Below are 22,198 nucleotides of genomic sequence, written 5' to 3'. Positions count from 1 at the left end.
CAAGCAGAAAATTAAAGTACCAGCCCTTAAAAGAAAACCTATACTTGTCAAACCCTGAAAGACATAAACCACAATGCAAAATAATATAGTTTTAACACCTTATTGTAATTTATTTCAGCTCAAGTTTTCAAATATAAAATAGAAACATTCATATTTACCAGAATAAACACAGCATCAGGAAATGTGTAGTCAACTTTCTACATACTTTTACGCTAGTTTCTTAAACAGACTGTAGTTGCTACAGTGCGATTCCAGCCTTACATTAAACAGCAGAGACTTTCTATCACAGCAAATGTACAATCAGTAGTTCTCCATCTGGAAAAATAAGGATATACAGTCTGTTCGAAAGAAAAAAAACAAAAAACAGGAATGGAACGGAAGTGAGCTATACGATTGAGTTTTGTGGTAACATCATTTTCAGGGAGCCATGATTTCCTAGCAGCACTCATTCATATGCGTCAGTATCTTACTTTTGAAATTCATGAGGATTAAATGACTTTTAAAATTCTAGTTATTAAATGCTCGGTCTGCGTATCAACATAAAAAGTACTTTGTGTTCACGCAGTGTTCATGTCGTGAGTTTCAAGTAACTAGTTCAAGTAATTCCTGCTAATATTAAAAAGAGCACAAATCTGTCATATTAAAAGCTAGTTAAGGTTCCTTCAGAGTGGCTTTGAGTAAATGTTACAACTGTCAAGTCTCAACTGAGTAACTTAAGGAAAGATTTAGTAGATTATGTGTTTGATTAAATGAAGATGTTCAGCTTCCATGTTACCTGCACCGTAACATAGAGGGAAGCTGAACATTGTTAATTTGCACATACTACCCACAATGCAACAATACAAAGCCAATTGAAAATTTGCAACGTTTCCCTTTTAAATTCAATCCAGGGTCAGCTGAAAGTTATCAACATTGACTCAGGCACACAACAATAACTTGGGGGTATCAAGATAGCTTCAAACTATTTTCTGAATAGACTCTTAACTCACAATTCAACAAATACATAATTACAGAATATTGAAATGTGTTGTAATATTGATTGATTTACTACAGTTTGATTTAGGGCTGTTTGTCGACCAGTAGATTAGTTGATCAACAGATCTGTAAAACTGAGTTTCTCCAGAAAGAATCACACGAAAGCGCCACTTCAAACGTTGTGTTTACCAGAGATCGGCTCATACATTATTTGGAAATAAGTCATTTAGCATGAGAAAAGCATGAAAAACGTCTTAAGAAACACCGACAGATTAAACGACTAAGAGGGAGCAGCCCTAGTTTGATTGATCAAGAACATATATTAGCTTGTGATCAGTATCTTTGAGTACTGTGAAAGTGATCTATAAATAAAATGTATCATTAACTGACAATGTGCAAGAATATCCATCTTTTAGGAGTAGTACCGTCTACCATCAAGTCAGGTATGTGCGTTCATTTTATACAGATGGTCTTTTTGTTTTTTAATTTAAGTTTTAAATAAAGGTGGTCCTTAATTGGTCATTTCCGTAATGTGGAATGAGGTAAACACACTTGTAGTTTTATGATTCACTTTGACAGCATCATATAATCAGAGTGACCTGCACATTGTAAAGGCAAAACATATTTAAATAACAGTTTAAACTTTAGCTTAAAAACTCCATCTTAAACCAAATGTAACATTTACATTTTGACAGACACATCACGTTTTGATAGTTATGCAAACCATTTTACATTCCTGCGCTTCTCAAGAGAATTCAAACTAATTTCATAAGATAATCTGTTATGTCAATATGACTATTAATCTTTAGGAAAATGACGTTTGTAAAACAGTGTAAATGCTGGTGTTTTTTAAAGAAGTCAAACATGATTCTTTTTAACTCAGTTTCTGAGGAAACTGAGCTTGTTTCTGACCTAAATCCAGGAAGGAATGATATTCAATTTCAAGTGAACAGGAAGGAAAAGTTCATAGTGCAATATAGACATGTCTAGGTATGGACAGTATGTGACCACACCGTTCTACAAATTTATTTGGGAGACACTTCCTCAATGGCCAAGAAAACATTCATGTGTCATTACTTTTGCAAATGAGGGATCGTAATTAAATTAGATTTTTGACAATGTCTCCAGTTTTGACATATATCTCCGTGTTTCTTGAGGGGACTCAAAGTGGGGCATCCACTGTGGTGTAGGATACATTTGTGAACATCTTGCCAGTTACTGTATTGACAGCTGTTGTGTGGATGTGTGTGTGTTAGCTGGTACCACCGACTGAACCTCTTCTTGTCAAGCTCTGCGTGCTGGAGCTTAGTCCTCGAACATCTGTCAAGCGGCTCGACTGAGGAACAGAAAAGAACGGATGTTAACCAGTGACAGGTCTGTGACTGGATGAACAACTGAAGCCAAAGGTGATTTAAACAAATAATGAGCACATGGACATGTCAGTATTATGATTGTAAATGGATTAACAGTAATGACGTTACTGTGGGCTCAGTTACAGCAGTATGGAAATTCAGTCATTTCAGATACTGTCACTTTTTAATGACTTATTTCAACATACTATACTATGACTTTTTTCTAAGTACTATAACATTACTTTTTGAGTGACTTCGACATGCTAGGACTTTTTACTACATACTAAACCATGAATTTTTTAAACTACTATATCGTCTTTTTTTCGTTTAATTACTTTTTTCAACAAATTTTACTATGACTTTTTTGACATACTATACTTTGACTGACTGTACTATTTTCTTTTACTATATCATTGTTTAGAGATACTGTAGTATATTTGTTTTGATGATTATTTCATGGCCCAGCTACTTGTGACATACTGTACTACACACCTATTACCTAATTTTCTATGCTATTTTATTGCATAATATACTATGATATTTTATGACATTGTTATGAATCCCTTACTATGACATTTCCTGAAATTTTAATCGCATTCTATACCTAGTTTTTTTTGTGACATGTTTATGGCATACTATACTATGTGTGTGTGTGTTTTATGGATTACATTTAGCTCTTGTGTATTATTTATAACACTTTGTTTTACTAAATCTTGCATTGGGTTAGTCACTTCATTAATATTTCCTGTGCTTTGTTGCCACCATACCTACCTTTATTAGGTCACATTGATACAGTGGTCCAAGGATTTATCAAAGAAAGTTTAGTTGTGCCATCTTAGAATCACTATAAAGTAAATGTAAGTTAAAGTGTGTTGCTAATGTAACTCAAAGTGGCAGTCAGGGTCCTAAAATGTATGGAAGGGGTCTTAAAAGGTTTTAGATTTTTTCATTATCCTACCTACATAGTTTTAATTAAGGACTTTTTCTTGTAGTGGAGTATTTTTGTGTGCCACTTGCACTTCTACTTAAGTAAAATATCTTCATACTTCCTCCACCACTGATCATATTTATGGCAGATTTGTTTGATAACAATCCAAAAAATGTAGATAAAGTATATCAACATTGTGATGGGCAGACACATTCCAACAATAAGCATTTAGCTCCAAATAAATCACTGAATTGAAAACTGTGAGAATCAGGCACATTTAGGGCTCCAGTGTATTACCACTGTTAACCTAATCTAATCATCAACAGTCTGCTCACCTCGGCCCCATCCTGACTCTCTCTGGCTCCAACATTCAACACATTCAGAGAGTTCGCCCTCTTCATCCTGAAAACAGCACACAATATCATATCATATACCATTTTATAAACTTCATAAAAGGGCATAGCATAGCGAAACACACACAAAACTTCTACAATCTCAGTTTGACTGATTTGGAGAAAAAGTTGTTGGGGAAAATGCACTGCTGCCAACAGTGGTTTAAAGACAACAGTCTAAAAGTCTAAACTTCCAAAGCAAAATCAGAGTGATTCTATGAGCTAAAAACCTCCTGGTTCATGGTTTCATAGTTGGATTTGAAGTGGGGGATTTACACCTTTTCTAATGGAATATTACCCAGCATTCCTCGGGGTAGTTTCCTCCATTCCCACTCCCCTCAGCTTGCGGACCAGTTTCTCGCTGCTTTTGCGAATCGACTCTCTGAGTTTGGTGAAAGAGCCGCTGCGCTTCAGGTTACTGAGTCCGTCCTGTCCGGAGCCACTGTCTTCAGCACCGGACCAGCTGGGACGACCATCGCCTGTAGTACAGACAGACAGAATGAACAAACGGCAACAAACCAGTGTAAGAACATACAGAATGCAAAAACAAGCTTGTCTTGTCTCTTCTATCATACATTACAGAAATGCATATCTTAACCACCCACAACAGTCTACAGTACGGACCTGGTTCAGACAGGGTCAACAACTGAACTAAGGAAGAACACAGGTATCATACTTCAACTTGATTATCACCTTCAGACCCACACAAAAGTATACTACTGTACACTTTAACATTATAAACTAACTTTCTGCCTGTCACTGATGAAAATTAGGGGTTTACTTTTGCATCTATATTTATATTTCGCAGTTTGAGTGAGATTATGTAATGTTGAGAAAACATTTTTCTTCTTTAAAATAAAAAGTTGACTTAAAGCAATTAAATTCCCAAAGTTCAGTAATATCTCAGAGGTTTTGTTGCAAAAACCCAACTTGGTCTGGTATGACCAGTGGCTTACTGAGACTAATGTCTGCAAACGTTAGATAGATAAGGCTATGTATGTAAATTTGGATTTTGCTACACCATATTTCTGCATACGCCATGTCATTTTCTCAAAGTTTCATTAAAATCACTGTAAAATACAGCATATGGTGGCAGCCATGTAATAACCCAAATTGACAAGCCTACAACAAAAAATATGGAAATGCTGCTGTAAAAAACACACAAAAAAACCCAGTTTTGCACCTTCTACAGATCCAAACTCCTTTTCATGTGCTCTGGTCAGAATCTCTTTGTAAAGAGCTTCAGCTTGTCTGTATTTCCCCTGCTTCAGATAGCATGATGCCTGAGAAAGAACAAAGAAACAGGAAAGTAGATGAAAGAGAAAAATGTAAGCGAGGAGAAAAAGTGACAATAAAAATTGCAGCGTTCAAACTTAACATTTAGAATAAATATTTAAACAAAACCTTTTCTCTATTTCTGGTTTTAAATGTAGCAGTTGAGACAGTTCAGAGTATTTGATGAGGTTGATGTACTTCCATAATTCTAACACTTTTGGGGTTGTACCCACATGGTTAAATGCACCTATTATAAGTCTCTTTTAAATAAAAAATGTCCGCTAGATAAATGTTGTAATGTAAGAATTTATGTTTTTCAATTTGTCATCACCTTTGTGAAATCTTGACCGTGATGATTTGACACTGAATACAGGGCACATTTTAAAGAAATCAGACATGACATCAAGGTTTCCACTCACCAAGTTGTTCTTGGTCTTGGCCACGTTGGCGTCGTCTGGGCCCAGTTTGCTCTGGTAGATGTGCAGAGCTCGTTCGTAGTACTGCTCCACTTCCTGGTACTTCCCTTGGTTCTGACACAGCAGAGCCAGGTTGTTCAGCTGCTTGGCCACATCTGGGTGGTCTGTACCCAGAACCTGAGGGGGGCATACAGATACAGAAAAAAACATGAGGACGGAAAATACAGAATACTTTCAATAATAATAACTATGTCTGATGTATGTACACGGATGACATAAAAGACATAAGTAATAGGAGCGTTACAACACTAACACTAAAAATACTTACTACTGTTACAAGTTATAGACCTGTATTTAAAATATTACTAATTGGATGCTATTTTACACGTCATAGTAGTCAAAGAGGCTTTAGGTTTGGAAATAGAATTGGGATTAGATAAGGTTGAAGGGAGTCCATTGGGTATAAGAAGGAATTAAAAGTTGTTGATTGGCCCTCATAAAGCATTTTCCAAGGTATTTTGTAGTTTGTTTTATACTTGTCCAAAGAGGCTGTATGCTAAAGCTATGTCATAGTATCATATAAAAAATGTCATAAAAAGATACATTCATAGTACAATCACAGGGAATTTACAAACGCTGAGGGTTCTCATGAGTTTAGTGATACAGTGTGTATTCTCTCACTTTCTCTCTGATCTCCAGAGCTCTTTTACACAGCGGCTCTGCTTCCTTGTATTTCCCTCTTTTCCCATAAAGCACTGCCAGGTTGTTGAGCGTTGCAGCCACCTGCAAATATATTATATTGTTTTGGTAATACAAACAGGCAGGGCATCCAGAAACAAAATGAGCCAGAGGCTAAAATATTTCAAGATGTTGCCAGGTGTGTGTCAGTGGTAATCAATGATGAAACCAGCTGCAGTCTGATTAGACTGCAGCTGGTTTCATCAAAAGGAGGCTAACTTACAGCCGGATGGTCCATTCCAAGAGTTTTCTCTCTGATCGCCAACGCGTCATTCAGCAGGTTGGCGGCCTCTTTGTATTTGTTCTGATCTCTGTGGAGAAAAAATATGTCACATTGTTTTTCAGCTTAAATCATATGTCATATAAAACCACTGTTTTGTAAGAATGTTTTTTATTCTGCTCTTTTTATTCTACGGAGAGCTTTAAAGTTGTATAAGGTGTTTATATTTAGTTGATCATAAAGTTTGTAGTTATGGCACAATACATTATCCAGAAATGTAAACAGAGCACAACAACCTCAAACTTCAGTTGACTAAGTTTATGAATCAATTTGCCCAATATTAATCAAAACCAGATATCTTTTTTTTGGTCACCGCTGCCTTTCACAAACATTCCAAATAAATTACACCGCAAGTTACCTACTAGAAATTTCGCCAAACACAGGGGTCACTGTCCATCCCTGTGAGTTTGGGTCATATTTTTGTTTTTTTCTGCCTCTTTCCAGGCAGAGAGTTATGGAGGCTGTGTTGCATTTTGGGGGCCAAATTCAGGAGGCTCATTACGCTACACAGCGTGGAGACCCATTCGCAACCGGATCACAGTGAGTATCATAAATAGGCATACATAACATAATACATATTAAATGCAAATATTATATTGTATAATCTTTTTAATATATGCTGATGTTAAGCAGAGCCTTGACATTATAACTGGGTATAATGTCAGTAAAGTCAAGTAACATACAGACTTTGTGTGATGTGCCGTATCAAACAGACATGGGGGGGGCGGGGGGACTTTCTAAATCACATGAGGTCCCCTGGTAACACTAGTGTTGTTTCGTCACTGTGATGACTGGTCTCACCTGTATACCAGCGCCAATATATTCAGCATGGTGGCTACGTCTGGGTGGGTGTGGCCTGAGGACTTCTCGAGGTCTTCCAAAGCCTGTTGAGACATTAAAATAAGGCGTTTTCATGCATTTGATCTGTACAAAATGGTTTTACATTTTTGAAATACTGCATTTCCCCGTCATATACTCTAAGTGGGCAAATGGTTCTCAGCTGATCGTTTTAGCTGAGCGTAATTCAATTGTAATTTGCGCCTAAAACCTGCAAAGACAGACATAATAACTGTGTTACCAGTAGTGAAGCAGGCTAGCTGTGGAATTAGGGACTTAATCTCTATGGTGGAGAGGGAGCCAGAGCTGGTGCAGGCCTCAGATCTTTTTGTTTTTTGTTGTGGGACCAAAACAGCTACAGTTACAAGCTACTATAGAGGGGACCAGTTGGAGGTGAACTTCCCTCTCACCTGTTTGCAGAGTGGCACAGCGACCTCGTATCGACCCTGGGATGCATACTGGATGACCAGGTTGTGGAGCGTTCGAAGGCGGGCGGGAATCTCGTAGCCGCCCTGCTGGGCTGCGGCTGCTGCACTGCTGTGGTGAGGCTGGGACACTGAACAGCAGTAAACAGACAAATACACAGGATTTGATACGGGAGTGGACTTGATGTTAGCATTAAATTGCAAGTTTGAGTAACATTTCATTAATGTAAGTTAATTAATTAAATCAGATACATTAAAGCTAGGGTTGGTAATCTTCAAAAACAATTTTTATTATAGCTGTCGAAATTATCTTTACATCCTGACAGCAATCAATAAATCAAATCCTCAAAAATGTAATATGTGTGTCTGTCACAGGCAGTAATAAAATAAAACGTTTGGAGCTTGTGCTGCTAGCTACTTATTGGAAAAGAGTAGGCAACACTGGGCTGGGTTTTTCGGTTGGGTAATTTTTACAATCTAGCTTGCTAGTTTCTCAAGATTACCAACCCTAGCTTTAACAGAGATTGTTGTAAAATAGCTTTAAAGCTTTGTCAGAGTTTGACTTCATTGCAACTTTAAATTAACTCTTGCTGTGTAGCTGCAATAAAAAGTCATCTCTGTAGTCATGGTGCTACTCTCCATTGTTGCATTGTTTTGAGAAAAAGAAGGGTGCTGTTATACAAGATAATATCAGACAAATTAATAACTTGATTATCTGTCTGCTTTTAAAAACAAATTGATTTCACAATCCTGACAGAACAAGGTGTTTGGAGATTATTTTGTGACGATGCATTAATATTTGACCTTCCTTCATTTAGACAAACATGAGAATGTCACATTTATGCTGGCAGTGATTGAAAAGCATACTGTCTATTACTGGTAAAGAGACATTTAAGTCTTACTCTGCGACTGTTCCTCGTCCTCGGTGGGAAAGAGGTCATCCAGAGACTCTTTTTTGGAGGAGGTGTCTTTGTCATCCTGAAGTGAGACACAAACACACTCAGCAAAGATGAAACTGCAGATAATGTATACAATATACAGTGGATGTTAACAAGGCTGTGGATTATTATTATAAACTAAAGGACTAACATTTAAAAGTGGTGCGTCATGGTAACAAACATTGAAAATGACCCTTAACTCTGCAGTTTTTTACATTATTTTAGCCTCTTTTGGCTACTAGATTTGATTTTATCAGCACATTGACTACACAGTTGAGTTTCAGTGCTCTCATCAAGCCTATTCCAGCTGCAGGACGCAGTTGTTTCCCACAAACAAGTTATTAGTTAGTGTAATAAATCCACTGTAAGATACCTGACCAGCACCAAACAGCAGACAGACACATGTAGAGGTAATTGGCTGGTGAAGTAGTGTTGTAAAAGTCTTCCTAAATATACACATATGCACACATTCGTGTTTGTGTGCCTTTTTTTTTTCCTTTTCCTCACCAGCTGCGGCTCCTCCAGGTCGTATTTGCGTATTGAGGACATGAACTGCAGGTGTCTGTTCTGCTCCTCCAGGGTGACCACCTCCTGCTCCCTGTCCTGCAGCCGCTGCTGAGCTCCTGCCAGCTCGTCCCTCAACCACTGGTTCTCCTGACAGAGACGACGCACCTGAGAAGGGGGACACGAAGAAAGAAAAGGATGAGGTGACAAAGTAGGGGGAGGAAAAGAAAAGAAAAGGGGAAGGGAAGAGAAGGTGAAAGGGAAGCAGATGGTGGAGGGTGAAAGAAAATGAAGGAGAACGAAGATGTGGGAGGAAAAACAAATTGGGGGGAAAAAGATGGAGAAATGATAAAATGACATGAGGGAGGAAAGGAAAGACGAAGGACAGAGAGGGAAGAGGAAAAGAGGAGGGAGTGTTGAAGATGAAGGAAGAGGCAGAGTAAAAGAGGACAAAGTTGAAAGGAGGTAAGAAAATAAGGAGGCGTGGGTTATGAGGAGAAGAGTATAGAGGAGTAGGATTTAAGGGAGCATAATTTCCTTTAGGGTCAAAAAACACAATTGAGGATGTAACGACATCGACTCTTAACATCTTAATTATCCTTCTCTTTTTCTAAGACGTCCTGCAGTAACTCACCTGAGCACGCAACTTTTGTTTCTCAGCCTCCAGTGAACCCAGATGAGCAGACAATGCCATCATCACCTGGAGGGACAAGAGACAACTGAAACATTACATGTAGACAGATGATGTAAGGACATCAGTTCTAGACTCTTTGCTTTCCAATGTATAAATCCCAGATCGAACTTTTACTTTAACATGTTTTCTTTGTCCTTTTGCACCTTTGATGTACCTTACTCTACTTTGAATTGCTCGAGCATACTTTAGGACAAAACTTCTCTTTATGTCAAATATTTATTTTTATATTTTTTATATCAGGACTATGTCAGCCTTTATTCTATCTCAGTATATTATTGTGTTTACTTTTTAAGTAATTAGATAATCACCTTTAAACATTGATCATTGGATTTTTTTATTTACTCAAGAATGAGTAAATTAATAACTTTGAGGGCAGTGGAAGCAAGCTGTAAAAACAACAACTTATAAAGTTGATAATGCAAACTTGTTGGCATAAAAGTTGCCTATTTACACATCCAGATTAAATGTAGCAACATCAGCATTTGTCTGGAGTCATTTTTCTTGGGACCTGAAAAATGCAAGTCCAGTATTCACTCTCTTTTTAGCTCCGTTTTGGTCTCCACCAACCCCTGAGAAAAAAACCATTGTCTCTTTAGCTGCTAGGTGCTTTACTATGTCCACCAGCGAGTTGCTAGCTATGCCTGGTTGTGATTTGGTGCTCAGCGGTTAGCGTACATTGGGTTTTTAACATCTTTATCACAGAGAACAGCTACCTGCCATGTCCAGAACAAGGTTGCTGTGGGAGCGGTGAAAGTGAACGAAAACAGCTAAGTTGAGGGCCAGAAAACCAAAAGAATGGGCTAAAAGACAATACAGTGGTCCGTAGAACTTATGGCGGCTTCTCATTACCACAAAGAATACTATAGAATACTGCGTACCTGTGCCTCACTCAGCCCCAGCTCTATCCTCTCCAGTGATTGGCTGATGATGCCGCTCTTCTCCTGCTCAACGCTGCCACTCTCTGGTGCCGCCCGGCTCTCCATCGCCTCCTGCAGGTTTTCAAGAAGACTGCGGTTCTCTCCTCTCAGTGCCTCCAGCCCAGCGATCACCTGCTGAGTGTTGCACAGAATCTCCTCCGCAGACGACATTGCTCCAATTCTGAGGTTCTTCCTCTCACAGCAACGGACCTGGGATCAGCAGAAAGAGGATGTACACATAAATAGCATAAGTAGTGATTATTGTGGTGCTTGTAGTAGTGGTAGTAAAAGGAGCAGTATAGGTTGAAGTAGTAAAAGCTTGTGGTATCAGTAGAAATAGTAAAATATTAAAGATCAGTGGCAGAAATAGTGGTAGAAGTAATACAATAGTAAAAGTGGCAGATGTAGTAGTGGAAGTTGTGGGACAGCAATAGTAGTGGCATAGAAGTAGTAGCAGCCAGTCTGTAGAAGCGGCACAAGTACCACTAGAAGAAATGGTAGCAGCAGTAGTAGTAGCAGTATTAGTTCCAGTACTTGGGGTATCAGTATAAGTAGCGGTACATTCAACAGCTGTAGTGGTATATAATGTAATGGAAGAGGCAGTGGTAAAAGCAGTTGCTGTAATGGTAGTCATGACAGAGCAGCGGAAGCAGCGGCACAAGTACAATAGATTGAGTAGCGAAGAGAAGAAGCTGTTGGAGAAGGAATAGTAGTATTAGTTATTGCAGTATAAGTACTATAGCAGTAGACCAATCCTCCGAAGTATGACTATTTTATTTCCCGGCACATTCTCTACAAGCAAGCCAACTTTAAATTAAACCAGCAAATAATTAAATTGTTATTTCAAAGTCAGTATGCTGTTCTTTTAATATGAACTTGGCTTTATCTCATACAGAATCTAGACGCTTCAATTTATTGTTGATTTCACTCATTAAATTCACTTCAGTCAAGAAATAGCTCATTATTAATGTACATGTATGTGAGGAGATGGGATAAAAATGATCAATACATGGCTTCTGACCAAGATTTGAAATCCAATACTTTTGTTTTGTAATATTCATTAACAGTGGGCTGTAGACAGAACAAATGAAATGCTAAAGAAAATACAAACCGTCAGCAGCTTTACGAAACACAAACATATGATGGTTTTTAAGTTTCCTCTTTTCTGAGAGGAGAAGTGGGCATGTAATACAAATGTTGAAGTACATGCAAAGGAGGACCACAATACAAAACGATAACCAAAATGTGATTTTCTTAACTAGACACCATTAAGCGTGGACATGTATGAAAACAAACACACAGTCTCTCCAGCAGCAGGCCTCAGGGTCTGTTCACTAACCTGTCAGGAATAATGTGTTTTTAGGCAAATGTGGACCCAGCACCAGCAAACCACGACTGCGTCACATAACGAGATGTTTTTACATTATATTACATTACATTACAGTCATGTAGCAGACGCTTTTATCCAAAGCGACTTACAGGAAGTGTATTCAACATAGGTATTCAAGAGAACTACTAGTCACCAGAAGTCATAAGTGCATCTCCTTTCTTAAACAAGCATCTTAAAGCATAAACCAGAGCAAAAGTATAGTGCAGAGGCAGATTACTACGAAAACAATAATTGCAACAGACTAATACGAATATAATAAGTGCTACAAACTACTACGAATAGGATAAGTGCAGTAAACTAATAAATGAATACAATAAGTGTACTTCTTGATCAAGTACTAAGGTAGTACTTCTTTATCTTTATCAGGTAGTACTTCTTTAATAAACTTCTTTATCAGCAATAATCTTGATAGGAGGAAGGTAGTACTTCTTTATCAGGTAGTACTTCTTTATCAGGTAGTACTTCTTTATCAGGTAGTACTTCTTTATCAGGTAGTACTTCTTTATCAGGTAGTATTTCTTTATCAGGGTAGTAGGTAGTTCTTAATATCAGGTAGTACTTCTTTATCTTTATCAGGTAGTACTTCTCTTTATCAGGTAGTACTTCTTGATCAGGGTAGTACTTCTTCATCAGGATCAGGGTACTTCTTTATCTTTATCAGGTAGTACTTCTTTATCAGGTAGTACTTCTTTATCTTCTTGATCAGGTAGTACTTCTTTATCTTACTTCTTTATCAGGTAGTACTTCTTTATCATCAGGTAGTACTTCTTTATCAGGTAGTACTTCTTGAAGAGGTGAGTTTTTGCTCCTAAAGATGCGCAGCGACTCTTTTCTGTCTTTTCTGTTTCTGCTGATTCTTTGGTGAACACATCACCGGCTTTACTGGATGATAAACAGGATGTAAACAGGATGTAAACAGGATGTAAACACACAGACGGACCCTCAGGCTCCAACACTTATTAATAGCTTACCTGCTAAATCCAGACTCCGGCGGCGTGCTTTCCTCTTCCTGTCCACTCTGACCTATTGTTACTGTTTCTATTTGGACTTCTCATGTACAGTGTAACATTCCCTCTGAGAGCATCGTTCAGTTTATTTACTGTCGAACAGGTGTGGACGGTGAGAAACTAGAAGCTGTTGATGATTCACCTGCTGCCTCCTCCTGTCATCACAGACTCGTTAGCATCAAGCTAGCACAACAACACGTACAACTTCCGGTTCGCACCTCGGCAGTAAAAGTTGTTAATGCGTATCGGAAGCAGAGCGGAACACAAACATTAGATGACGGCACGACTCACAACTACATGAGCAGTAAACGTAATTGTGAAACACTGAAATAATTACTATAGGTTTACAGATATGTCTAACTTGCATATAACTGGACGTTTATCCCCTTATATATTACATTAAAAACCGGGCTTTTATTTTGAAGGGGAAGTCTAATGGCTTCCTGCTTTTGTCCAGATATGTGCATGTGACTTGACCATGCAGTAGAGGAGCAGCTTACCTGATCCCATATTTCCCAGCATACACCGCGGCTGGCCACCTATCTGTGGGAGAGAGGTACTGCATGAGTGAGTGGAGACATTATTAATGACAGATTATAAATTACATTGATTGACATTTATTGGGTTTTACATTGATATATTTTTGTGGACATTAAATATTATTATTTACTTTGACAGTTTGTGTTTGGGCCTCATCTGTATCTATATTAACCATTTCCATGTAAAAGGAATCCAATATAATTCTAAAAGGCTCTTCAAATATCACCACCTTTCTTTAAAAAAAAAAAGACTTAAATAGATATTTATATAAATAACAGACACTGATAGATATTAGATAATTCTGTGACTGTAGTCAAATGAAAGGGCCTGCCTCTCTAATCCCTGTAATTTAGAAACCATCCATCCCTTTCATTGTTCCTCTCTTAAAGCCAAGTTACATTACATTATTACATTACATTACAGTCATTTAGCAGACGCTTTTATCCAAAGCGACTTACAGGAAATGTGTTCAACATAGGTATTCAGTTACAACATTTATTGTGGAGTTCAGCAAATGAATAATTTAGTCTTCATCTACTGATCGTAATTATAAATACAGGTATGTTTTACTTTGTTAAAAAAAAGTTACTACTTTTAGTTTTTTATTATTATTGGTATAGATACTACTTATTCACTTTGTGTTCTTATGTTGTATTGATGCCACCATGTCACAGAATATCTTCTCGATTCAGTCAGATTAAGTGGGTGGTCCATGTGTGTGTGACCCAGGGGTCATAGTGTGGAACAAGCATTAGTCTTAATGTCGCATTAGCTAAGCCTGTGGAGGAATAAGCTTTTAGGAAACATTTAACTTAAGTTACATTTACTTCATTACAGCAGCATTAAGTGGGAGTCAGTGGAGCCGCAGCTCAGCAGCTTAAAATGATTGCAAACAAATAGCATCTAAAGTACAAGCAAAGCATGTGTGTGCGTGTGTGTGTGTGTGTGTGTGTGTGTGTGTGTGTGTGTGTGTGTGTGTGTGTGTGTGTGTGTGTGTGTGTGTGTGTGTGTGTGTGTGTGTGTGTGTGTGTGTGCCAGGTGAGGGGTTAACAATGCCCCCTTTCTTTTTGCAAAATAGAGATCGCAAGACTTTTGTTGTTGAATTTCAACTCAGAGAAAGTGGTGATGATTATTAACCAAATGTCTTGCTTTGATTTGGAGAGATTCTCATGGTATTTGTATGACTCCATACAGTTCCCCTGGACTAACAGTGTCAGGAAAACTGTGACTTGTGAGCAGATTATTAGAGAATGGGCCCCTGGCTACAGACATGTAAATGGCCCTCAAACATAGCAGCAAGACCCCCTGATTGAAAGAGACGCAAAATTAACACAAACAATGCAATTTATTGTCATTTTGAATCTTTTTTTAGTGACATTCTAATTGAGCCCTATGACTTTTCAACAAGAAAGTCTACTATGAGACCACTGGACCAGAAACCCCTTTGGCCACTGGGCTTGCACCCTGTAGGCCCATTCAGTTATCCATCTGGGCTGTGACTTATTTTGCTTTTCATTCTTTGTTGGTTAAAGTTTGAGTTTTCTATAGATGGCGCTATAGATGAGTGAGATAGCTCAACAAACAGAAACTATCATGAGAGTGTGTGTGCCTGTGTGTGACAGTTATATGAGCTGGTTGATGGACAGCTCAGCTGTCAGGTAGGCAGAGAAGCACCAGCAACTGACTGTGGTGGCTGTGCAGGCAGGGCCCGGCCATATAAGGCCACCGGTCCCCGGGGAAACTCCTCCAGGCCTCTGTGCAAACTACCCTCCAATACATGCTGCATAATGACCATTACTGGGATCAGGGCCAAGGATGGTTAAATGAACAGGATTTTTGGGAAGTCTGAAAAAGTACCCCCCCTAACTAGAGCAGCTTGAATGTGACACCAGCAGACGAGCTGCAGGAATTAAGCGGAGAGAACTCTGAAGCTTCTCTCAGCAACGTCAGACAAACTGCTGAGAAGAGAGCTTTTATATCAGCTCATGAACATATTATAGATCAGGGGTCAGCAACTACAACTACCACTGTTTGTGCATTTGTCTTGTTCAGTGTTCCTATTCTCCATTTTGATGCGTATGTTATGTGCCTCAGTATTATATATGTGCTTGTACTGTAGGTGTGTTTGTTATGTCTGCCCTGCTCTAGTGTATTATTTACACTTTGCTTTTGCTTATATGTGCATTGGTTTTGTCTATACGTTACTGTCTGTTTATCTATGCATTTTAATTCTATTTTAATTTGAAATTTTGTAATTTTAGGCTGCCTTCAAACATCTGGCCGGGGACAGCAGATGAAAACTAGCCTCTCTGGCTAACTCTGGATCACTTACAGTTTGACTGTTGATTGGTGTGCATTGTCCCTGCAAAAAATAAATAAATAAAATAAAATAATGGCTGTGCAAGAGTTAATTTAAGATAAACCTGAACGTCATTGGTACCTCAGTCTTCCTGAGGTTCTCTGTGGCCTGAAGGAAGGACAACTAGTTCTCCTGCCACTCGATGTGATGCTCCTCGAACTTCTGCTCTTCTCCAGAGCAGCCACAAAGATATTGGATCTATAGTTTTTTATACGTGTTGGCTACGGTGATTAAAAGATCTCGGGACATTTTAACCTCTTCTTTCCTCATCCTCTGTGAAATAACAAGAGGTTTCTTAACCTCTGACCCCTGTGCAGAAAATAGAAACAACTTTATTGTTTCATCTGTTGCAATGGATATATTTATATTGTCTTTAATAGCTGGGGTCCAAAGCACACACCTTATGTGTTAATGTGAAATTAGGCACTGAACTGAACTTATCTTAACAATTTAGCTCCTCAGTTATATACTTTATTTTGATTACTCTGTTAGTGTGAAAATAACTGTTGACTGTTGAATAACTGTTTTAGTTTGTCTTGACTGAAAACCAGACGGGACAAAACTGCTTTGATGTTAAATCATCTGTTTCGGCTAAGCCTTTTTTAAACCAGTTCAGCCTTTTAAATCTCTTCAGAAACCTCACTGACCTGCATAATAACTGTAAAGTCTTTGTTCTTAAGTACACTATTATTGATTCATTAACTACTGACTTTAATTTTCCTGTCAGCTCAAGGTAACCCACACACACACACACACACACACACACACACACACACACACACACACACACACACACACACACACACACACACACACACACACACACACACCGCACACACTGAGACAGTCATGACTATCATGAATATATCGTTACCCTAGATATAAATTTCATTTTGCTGTCACCTCTCAGCTGCATCCTCCCACTTTGAGGACACAATAGCAGCACTGACTATCATTTCAGTGTCTACACTAAAAATAAGATAACAGCATCCGAACTGTACATCGTTAATTATTTATCTACCCTTTTTTTAATTCATACATAATACACTGATGTACTTATTCTAGCCAGCAGGAAAGGATGATAGAAACATTACCTTTTCATTTAGGCAGCGGGACTTAACACTGGCAATACAACACTGCTTTCGATGTCCAACAACCGGCAACAGCAGGAAGAAATGACCGTACCCTCTGCTGTCAGTTATGTGTGTGTAAATCTATACCTAGATGCACATACCTGTAGATGAGCACAAAGTGTGCATGGAGTGCGTAACTGCATGGATGTATGCACGTAGAGACCCAATCAACAAAATAAAAGTCATGCAACACAGACACATCAGGGAACGGCAGCTTTAAAATGTTACAGCTGTCTCCCACTGATGTAAAATTAGTAACGAATGAGCTAAATGAATGGGAACAATGCCACACACACACACACACACACACACACACACACACACACACACACACACACACACACACACACACACACACACACACACACACACACACACACACACACACACAGAGAGAGAGCACAGCCATATGTCCGGCATCACATGTTCGATGGAACAAGAAGCTTTTTCTGAAGAGCTTCTTGTTTAAAGCCATGCGTGATTTATTTTCTTTTAGGGGGAGACACTAGAGGTGAATAGGGAAAAAACAAAAATGACCTTATCGATATCACAATGAAACGTCCAGAATTGATAACTTATATCAAGAGAATACTGTTTTTGTATTACAAGTTTTGAGAAATCTTATATTTAAATATGCAAATGGAATATTATCTTATGAAATATGTACTAATTTGCATACCCTTCCAGAAAACAAATCTGAACATTGGATAAGGCCGGGTTCAAAATTCTTGTTTCATTTTGGTGAAGTATTAGAGTTAAAGATTTTTAAAGAGGGTATTTAAGGTTTTTGTTTGCATCACTCAATAAATAAATCAAAAAATGTCATCAGAAAAATCTATTTTTACCATGAGTTTAGGAATAACATGTATGAATCAGGTTATGACTGATAAGTGAACAAAACCCCTCTGTGAAAACCTTCAGAATATAGATAGGAGTAATTAAGAGAAAGCAGCCTTTAAAGATATGTATTATTAAGACAACAGAGGTGAATTGGGTTGATTAATGTTAGTAATCAATGTCAGTTGATTACTCACATTAAAGCAAGTTTTTTTGTGGATTGAAAGTTTTCTGAAATGTTATGTTTAAATATGCAAATGATGAAATATCGTATGCTAACTTTGGTGAATTTAGGAGAAATCTACAGATGCAAATAGACAAAGTTGTAAAAAAAATTTTGGAAGCTTTCTTTCCAAGATGCAAAGTAGTTGTTTTTGTTTACCTAAAGTGCCTTGCATTAATAGAACTCCTACTAGATTGTTTGCGGGCCACTTCACTTGTTACAGTAGTAGGCATGAGACATAAATTCATACATATGTGTGTGTGTGTATATATATATATATATATTGGTGTAAATAATGTGTATAAGTAGCACTTAAGTCATGGATAAATCCTAACTGTTTACTGCTCTGTGTCCATCATTCTGCCCTTGTTTCATCCGTCCCGCTGTTTTGGTAAAGAAATAAAAGTTTTGTCGGACTTGTCAAGAGTAGTTTGACGAACAGATGAATGGATGAAGGGACAGAGGGAGGGACAGAGGGAGGGACAGGCAGACTGACAGCTGAGTGGACGTTATTCAATCGGGTGTACTGGTATCGGAGATGGGAGGACCTGGTGTGTCGGCGCTAAAGATAGAAATCCACGGTTCACCCCCGTCACATTGCCACCCCCTCACAAGCTACCCAGGTAGCTCATGTTTCATTGCAAGCTCACCACCGTCACCTTCATAAAATACACAGAAAAAAAAATCCCAGACATGAAAAGTTATGGACCAAAATAAGATAAATTACTTATGTAATCCAACAGTTCAATTTGAAACACAGTGTAATGTTGCTCAGTGCAGATGGGTGAATAATCAATAGTGTGATTCCCTCAGGCATTTCAGCACCCATACACACTTCATTCACAATAGTGCGGAGTAATAAAGCAAGTTGGTGCAGATATTCAAATAGAAGTGCCACACTACTCTTACTTTATCTTCTTTTTGAGAGGGAGGTTGGAAATGGTAAAGCTTCTCTTAAAAAATGATTTGCACTCCTGGTCATTATTTTGTCTGCAGCACCATTGTCCACGGTAACATAGTTAGTGACATAATTGCCTCAAGGGACATCACTTGAGGCGATTTTAGAGATTTCAACAGCCAGGTCCCCTAAAAATTTGGTTCCCACAAAACCAATCTGCATTGTAACCTTTGAATTATTCACATTAGTTGTATACAACCGCCACACAAACCGTCACACGTCATTGGCCAAACACCGTCACTCCTCATTCAGCACCGCTCATTCCAATCCAGCCAATCCAATCCATTTCACCTTGTGACAGACTTAACCTGCACATGTTGACAGAGTTCTCTTACAAATGCCTGGGTCTATTTGTGGTGCTCCTCACACTGTTAACATGTTTTTTCTGGCTCAGGACTCGTATGTCTGAAACAGTTAGTCCTGGTCATGGGGAATCCAAAGAAGACATGAGGGCTGCTGCTGCTTCCAGAGATTCTTTCATAAGAGAATCACTTCCCTTTGAGATCTGTATTTATATGTGGGGGGAAGACTTGATCCGCTTAAGATTAAAACACAAATGTTAAGCATTCAGGAGAAAATGACCACACCAGAACAGGGACCACAAAGACAAACTGCAGAGCTATAAGATGTTGTATAATGTCGATAGAAACATCTCAAATGTGCATCAGTGGAAGCCATCAGTGGCCGGACTGCCAGTTGTTTCTGGCAACCCCCATGTGTGAATGTGTGAATGCATGTAACCCTCAACTGCTCCCTGAGGCCTTCGCTGTAAATAAGAATCTGCCATCAGACTGCACGCCAGCTCAAACAAGCTTGATATATATATATATATATATATATATATATATATATATATATATAGTTGCTATTTTTCCGCTTACTACTTTCTTGATCGACCGTTTTTCACTAAAACGATCTTTACTTAAAAAACATGTGTCCGATCTGTGATGCAATAAAACTATTTGTTTCTTAACAAAGTGATCCAGTATGATCCAGTGACATTTTGCACTTTTAAGCATATTTTGATGATTATCTAGTTAGTATTGTGAATCGCAAATTATTTTGGCCGGAATAGTCGTGACATTTCAAGTTTCATATCGTCCCATGCTTAGTGTTGTTGGCCAATGCACACGCACTGGCGTGTGCATTGGCAAGGACTTTCACCAACTCCACAATCTGGTATGCGCCTGTAACACAGTCTGGTCTGTGCAATCCATTTCCTCCCTCAACATGCTGCCTCATATGCATCAAAACAACTTTTTAAACATTTCGTAGCATAGAAATACATCAGATAACAAACACTTAAAATGTACTCTGTGTAATATGCCATTTAATGTGCACTAAGCCCATTAAAGTATTCAGCTATCTGATTTTATCGCGCAGTCCCCTCATGAGATTCAGAGGAATCATTATAAATGATTCACAGTGTTCCTAGTTACATAACTGTCCTTGGTGCCTGTTCCCCCGGGGCAGCTGCAGGGTTTCAGGGAAGGGGGGCGGGGGGTTTGGCTGGTATGGGTGTGTTGGTGTGGAGAAGTGCTGAAGGATACAATGACAGTCTAAACTGGGATACTGGATCTGTGCCATGGTGGCAAACGAACTACAGGACTGACTGGTCTGAATTGACAGAAGACACACACAGCACATATCACACGTCAGTCAGCGTGACCTTTGAGTTTTATTGAAAGGGGTTTTGTGGTAAAGGACGTGTTCAATATTATTTTACCCGCTGACTGGGCTTTTTTGAGAGGGGGGCTTAAAAAAACAGGCGCTAAAAAGGAGCGTTTCGGACAGAGATTGAATAAAGGTATATTCAGAGGGACAGTATGACAAAAAGTATTTGTTTTTTGAACATTAAAGCATAGAAACATGTTTTAATGGAAACCCAGAATACAAGTATGAACCTGAAGATGAGCATCATATGTCACCTTTAAGTCGAGGGTTATCCATCATCTCAATTTAAATAGACATCTGTAGGTTTAGAAACTGGAATATTAATTTGGTATATAGAATTGATAATCATCAGATTCAGCATTACGTGAAAATCATAGATTTTCAAGTGATAACAGCTTGGTTGTAGTACCAACGGGCCTGGAACAGAGCCGTGTGGTGCACCCAAAAAATGCCCTGAGCATTGAAATGAGCATGATGCAGGTTTCCTTAAGAACTTTAAGTGTCCTTTTAAGCCTTGTTGGTTTTGGGGAAGCTTGATGTTTTGCTTAACCTGTTTTCAAGCTCTGTCACAAGCCAACACCCTTTTTATCATGTACAAGCTCTGACTTTAATGTATTAAATGTATACAAAAAAAATATCTCAACTAATAATAATATTTAAAGCACGTTAAAAGAGCTCTAATATAATATAATAGGAAAATCACAATAATACATAACAAAACAAGATCTGAAAACACAGAGGCCGTTCTTTCGACTGCATTAACGACAGATAGTTACCGTGGACTTTAACATGTATACTCACTCTACCTTTCTTATAAAACCCAACATCAATATATATACATTCTTATATTTTAGGGTAAAACACACTGTAGCGATTCACCAGATACAATATGTATTTATTTTAATCAATTGACTATGGATTGTTTGCTGTTTTTTTTTTTTACCAATGTGTATTATTATTTGTTTTGTTTATTTATTTTGGGAGATATACAGACAAGTGGGGTGGATATATATATTTATTTATTTTTATTTAATTTTTTTCTTTTTCTTAACAGGGCAGTATCTTTACCATGACGTTTTAGTTTCCCTTAAAGAATATCTTATTTTTTCAGTTTTAGTTTACTTAGAATACTTTAGTTTTAGTTTGTTATGATAACACTTCTGACCTCTAGTTCTCTGAAACCTGCATCTTATGTGATACGGCTGCCTGCCTCACAGTTTCTCTCGCTTCCACCTTTCAATTTCCACTTTGTCACATGATGTACGTTTGATTTAATATCTGTCTGTGGGTAGATTACTGAGATCTATCACATTACCAGAGGGGGGTTGATGATGCTGCTGGACTAGAGGTTTCACAATTCGAGCGAGATCTGACTCGGGGTATAACCTTCTGTGAGCCCAGACTTA

At 38.3% G+C, this 22,198-nt stretch overlaps 1 protein-coding gene across 1 annotated transcript; it reads right to left on the bottom strand.

The window, feature by feature from the left end:
• Positions 1 to 103: 103 nt before the first annotated feature.
• On the bottom strand, positions 104 to 13,246 carry klc3 (kinesin light chain 3). Its single transcript, XM_054599848.1, has 14 exons — positions 13,033 to 13,246; positions 10,633 to 10,881; positions 9,695 to 9,760; positions 9,064 to 9,228; positions 8,521 to 8,596; positions 7,604 to 7,749; positions 7,158 to 7,240; positions 6,300 to 6,387; positions 6,020 to 6,121; positions 5,342 to 5,515; positions 4,831 to 4,930; positions 3,946 to 4,126; positions 3,591 to 3,657; positions 104 to 2,311 (listed from the first exon to the last, which is right to left on the bottom strand). The coding sequence occupies exons 2-14, from the start codon at positions 10,840 to 10,842 to the stop codon at positions 2,228 to 2,230; spliced, it is 1,542 nt and encodes a 513-aa protein (XP_054455823.1). The 5' UTR covers positions 10,843 to 10,881; positions 13,033 to 13,246; the 3' UTR covers positions 104 to 2,227.
• Between the last annotated feature and the right edge of the window lie 8,952 nt (positions 13,247 to 22,198).

The sequence above is a fragment of the Anoplopoma fimbria genome, chromosome 1 (assembly GCF_027596085.1).
Source record: "Anoplopoma fimbria isolate UVic2021 breed Golden Eagle Sablefish chromosome 1, Afim_UVic_2022, whole genome shotgun sequence".
Lineage (NCBI taxonomy): Eukaryota > Metazoa > Chordata > Actinopteri > Perciformes > Anoplopomatidae > Anoplopoma > Anoplopoma fimbria.
Note: the sequence above shows the minus strand (reverse complement) of the source record. Positions and strands in the feature narration are given on the sequence as shown.

Coding starts and splice junctions, on each gene's coding strand:
- klc3 (XM_054599848.1), bottom strand. CDS start 10,842: ATGTCGTCTGCGGAGGAGATTCTGTGCAACACTCAGCAGGTGATCGCT. Junction 8,597..9,063: donor ACCTGGAGGAGCCGCAGCTG/GTGAGGAAAAGG, acceptor GTCTCACTTCAG/GATGACAAAGACACCTCCTC. Junction 7,241..7,603: donor CTGTGCCACTCTGCAAACAG/GTGAGAGGGAAG, acceptor ATGTCTCAACAG/GCTTTGGAAGACCTCGAGAA.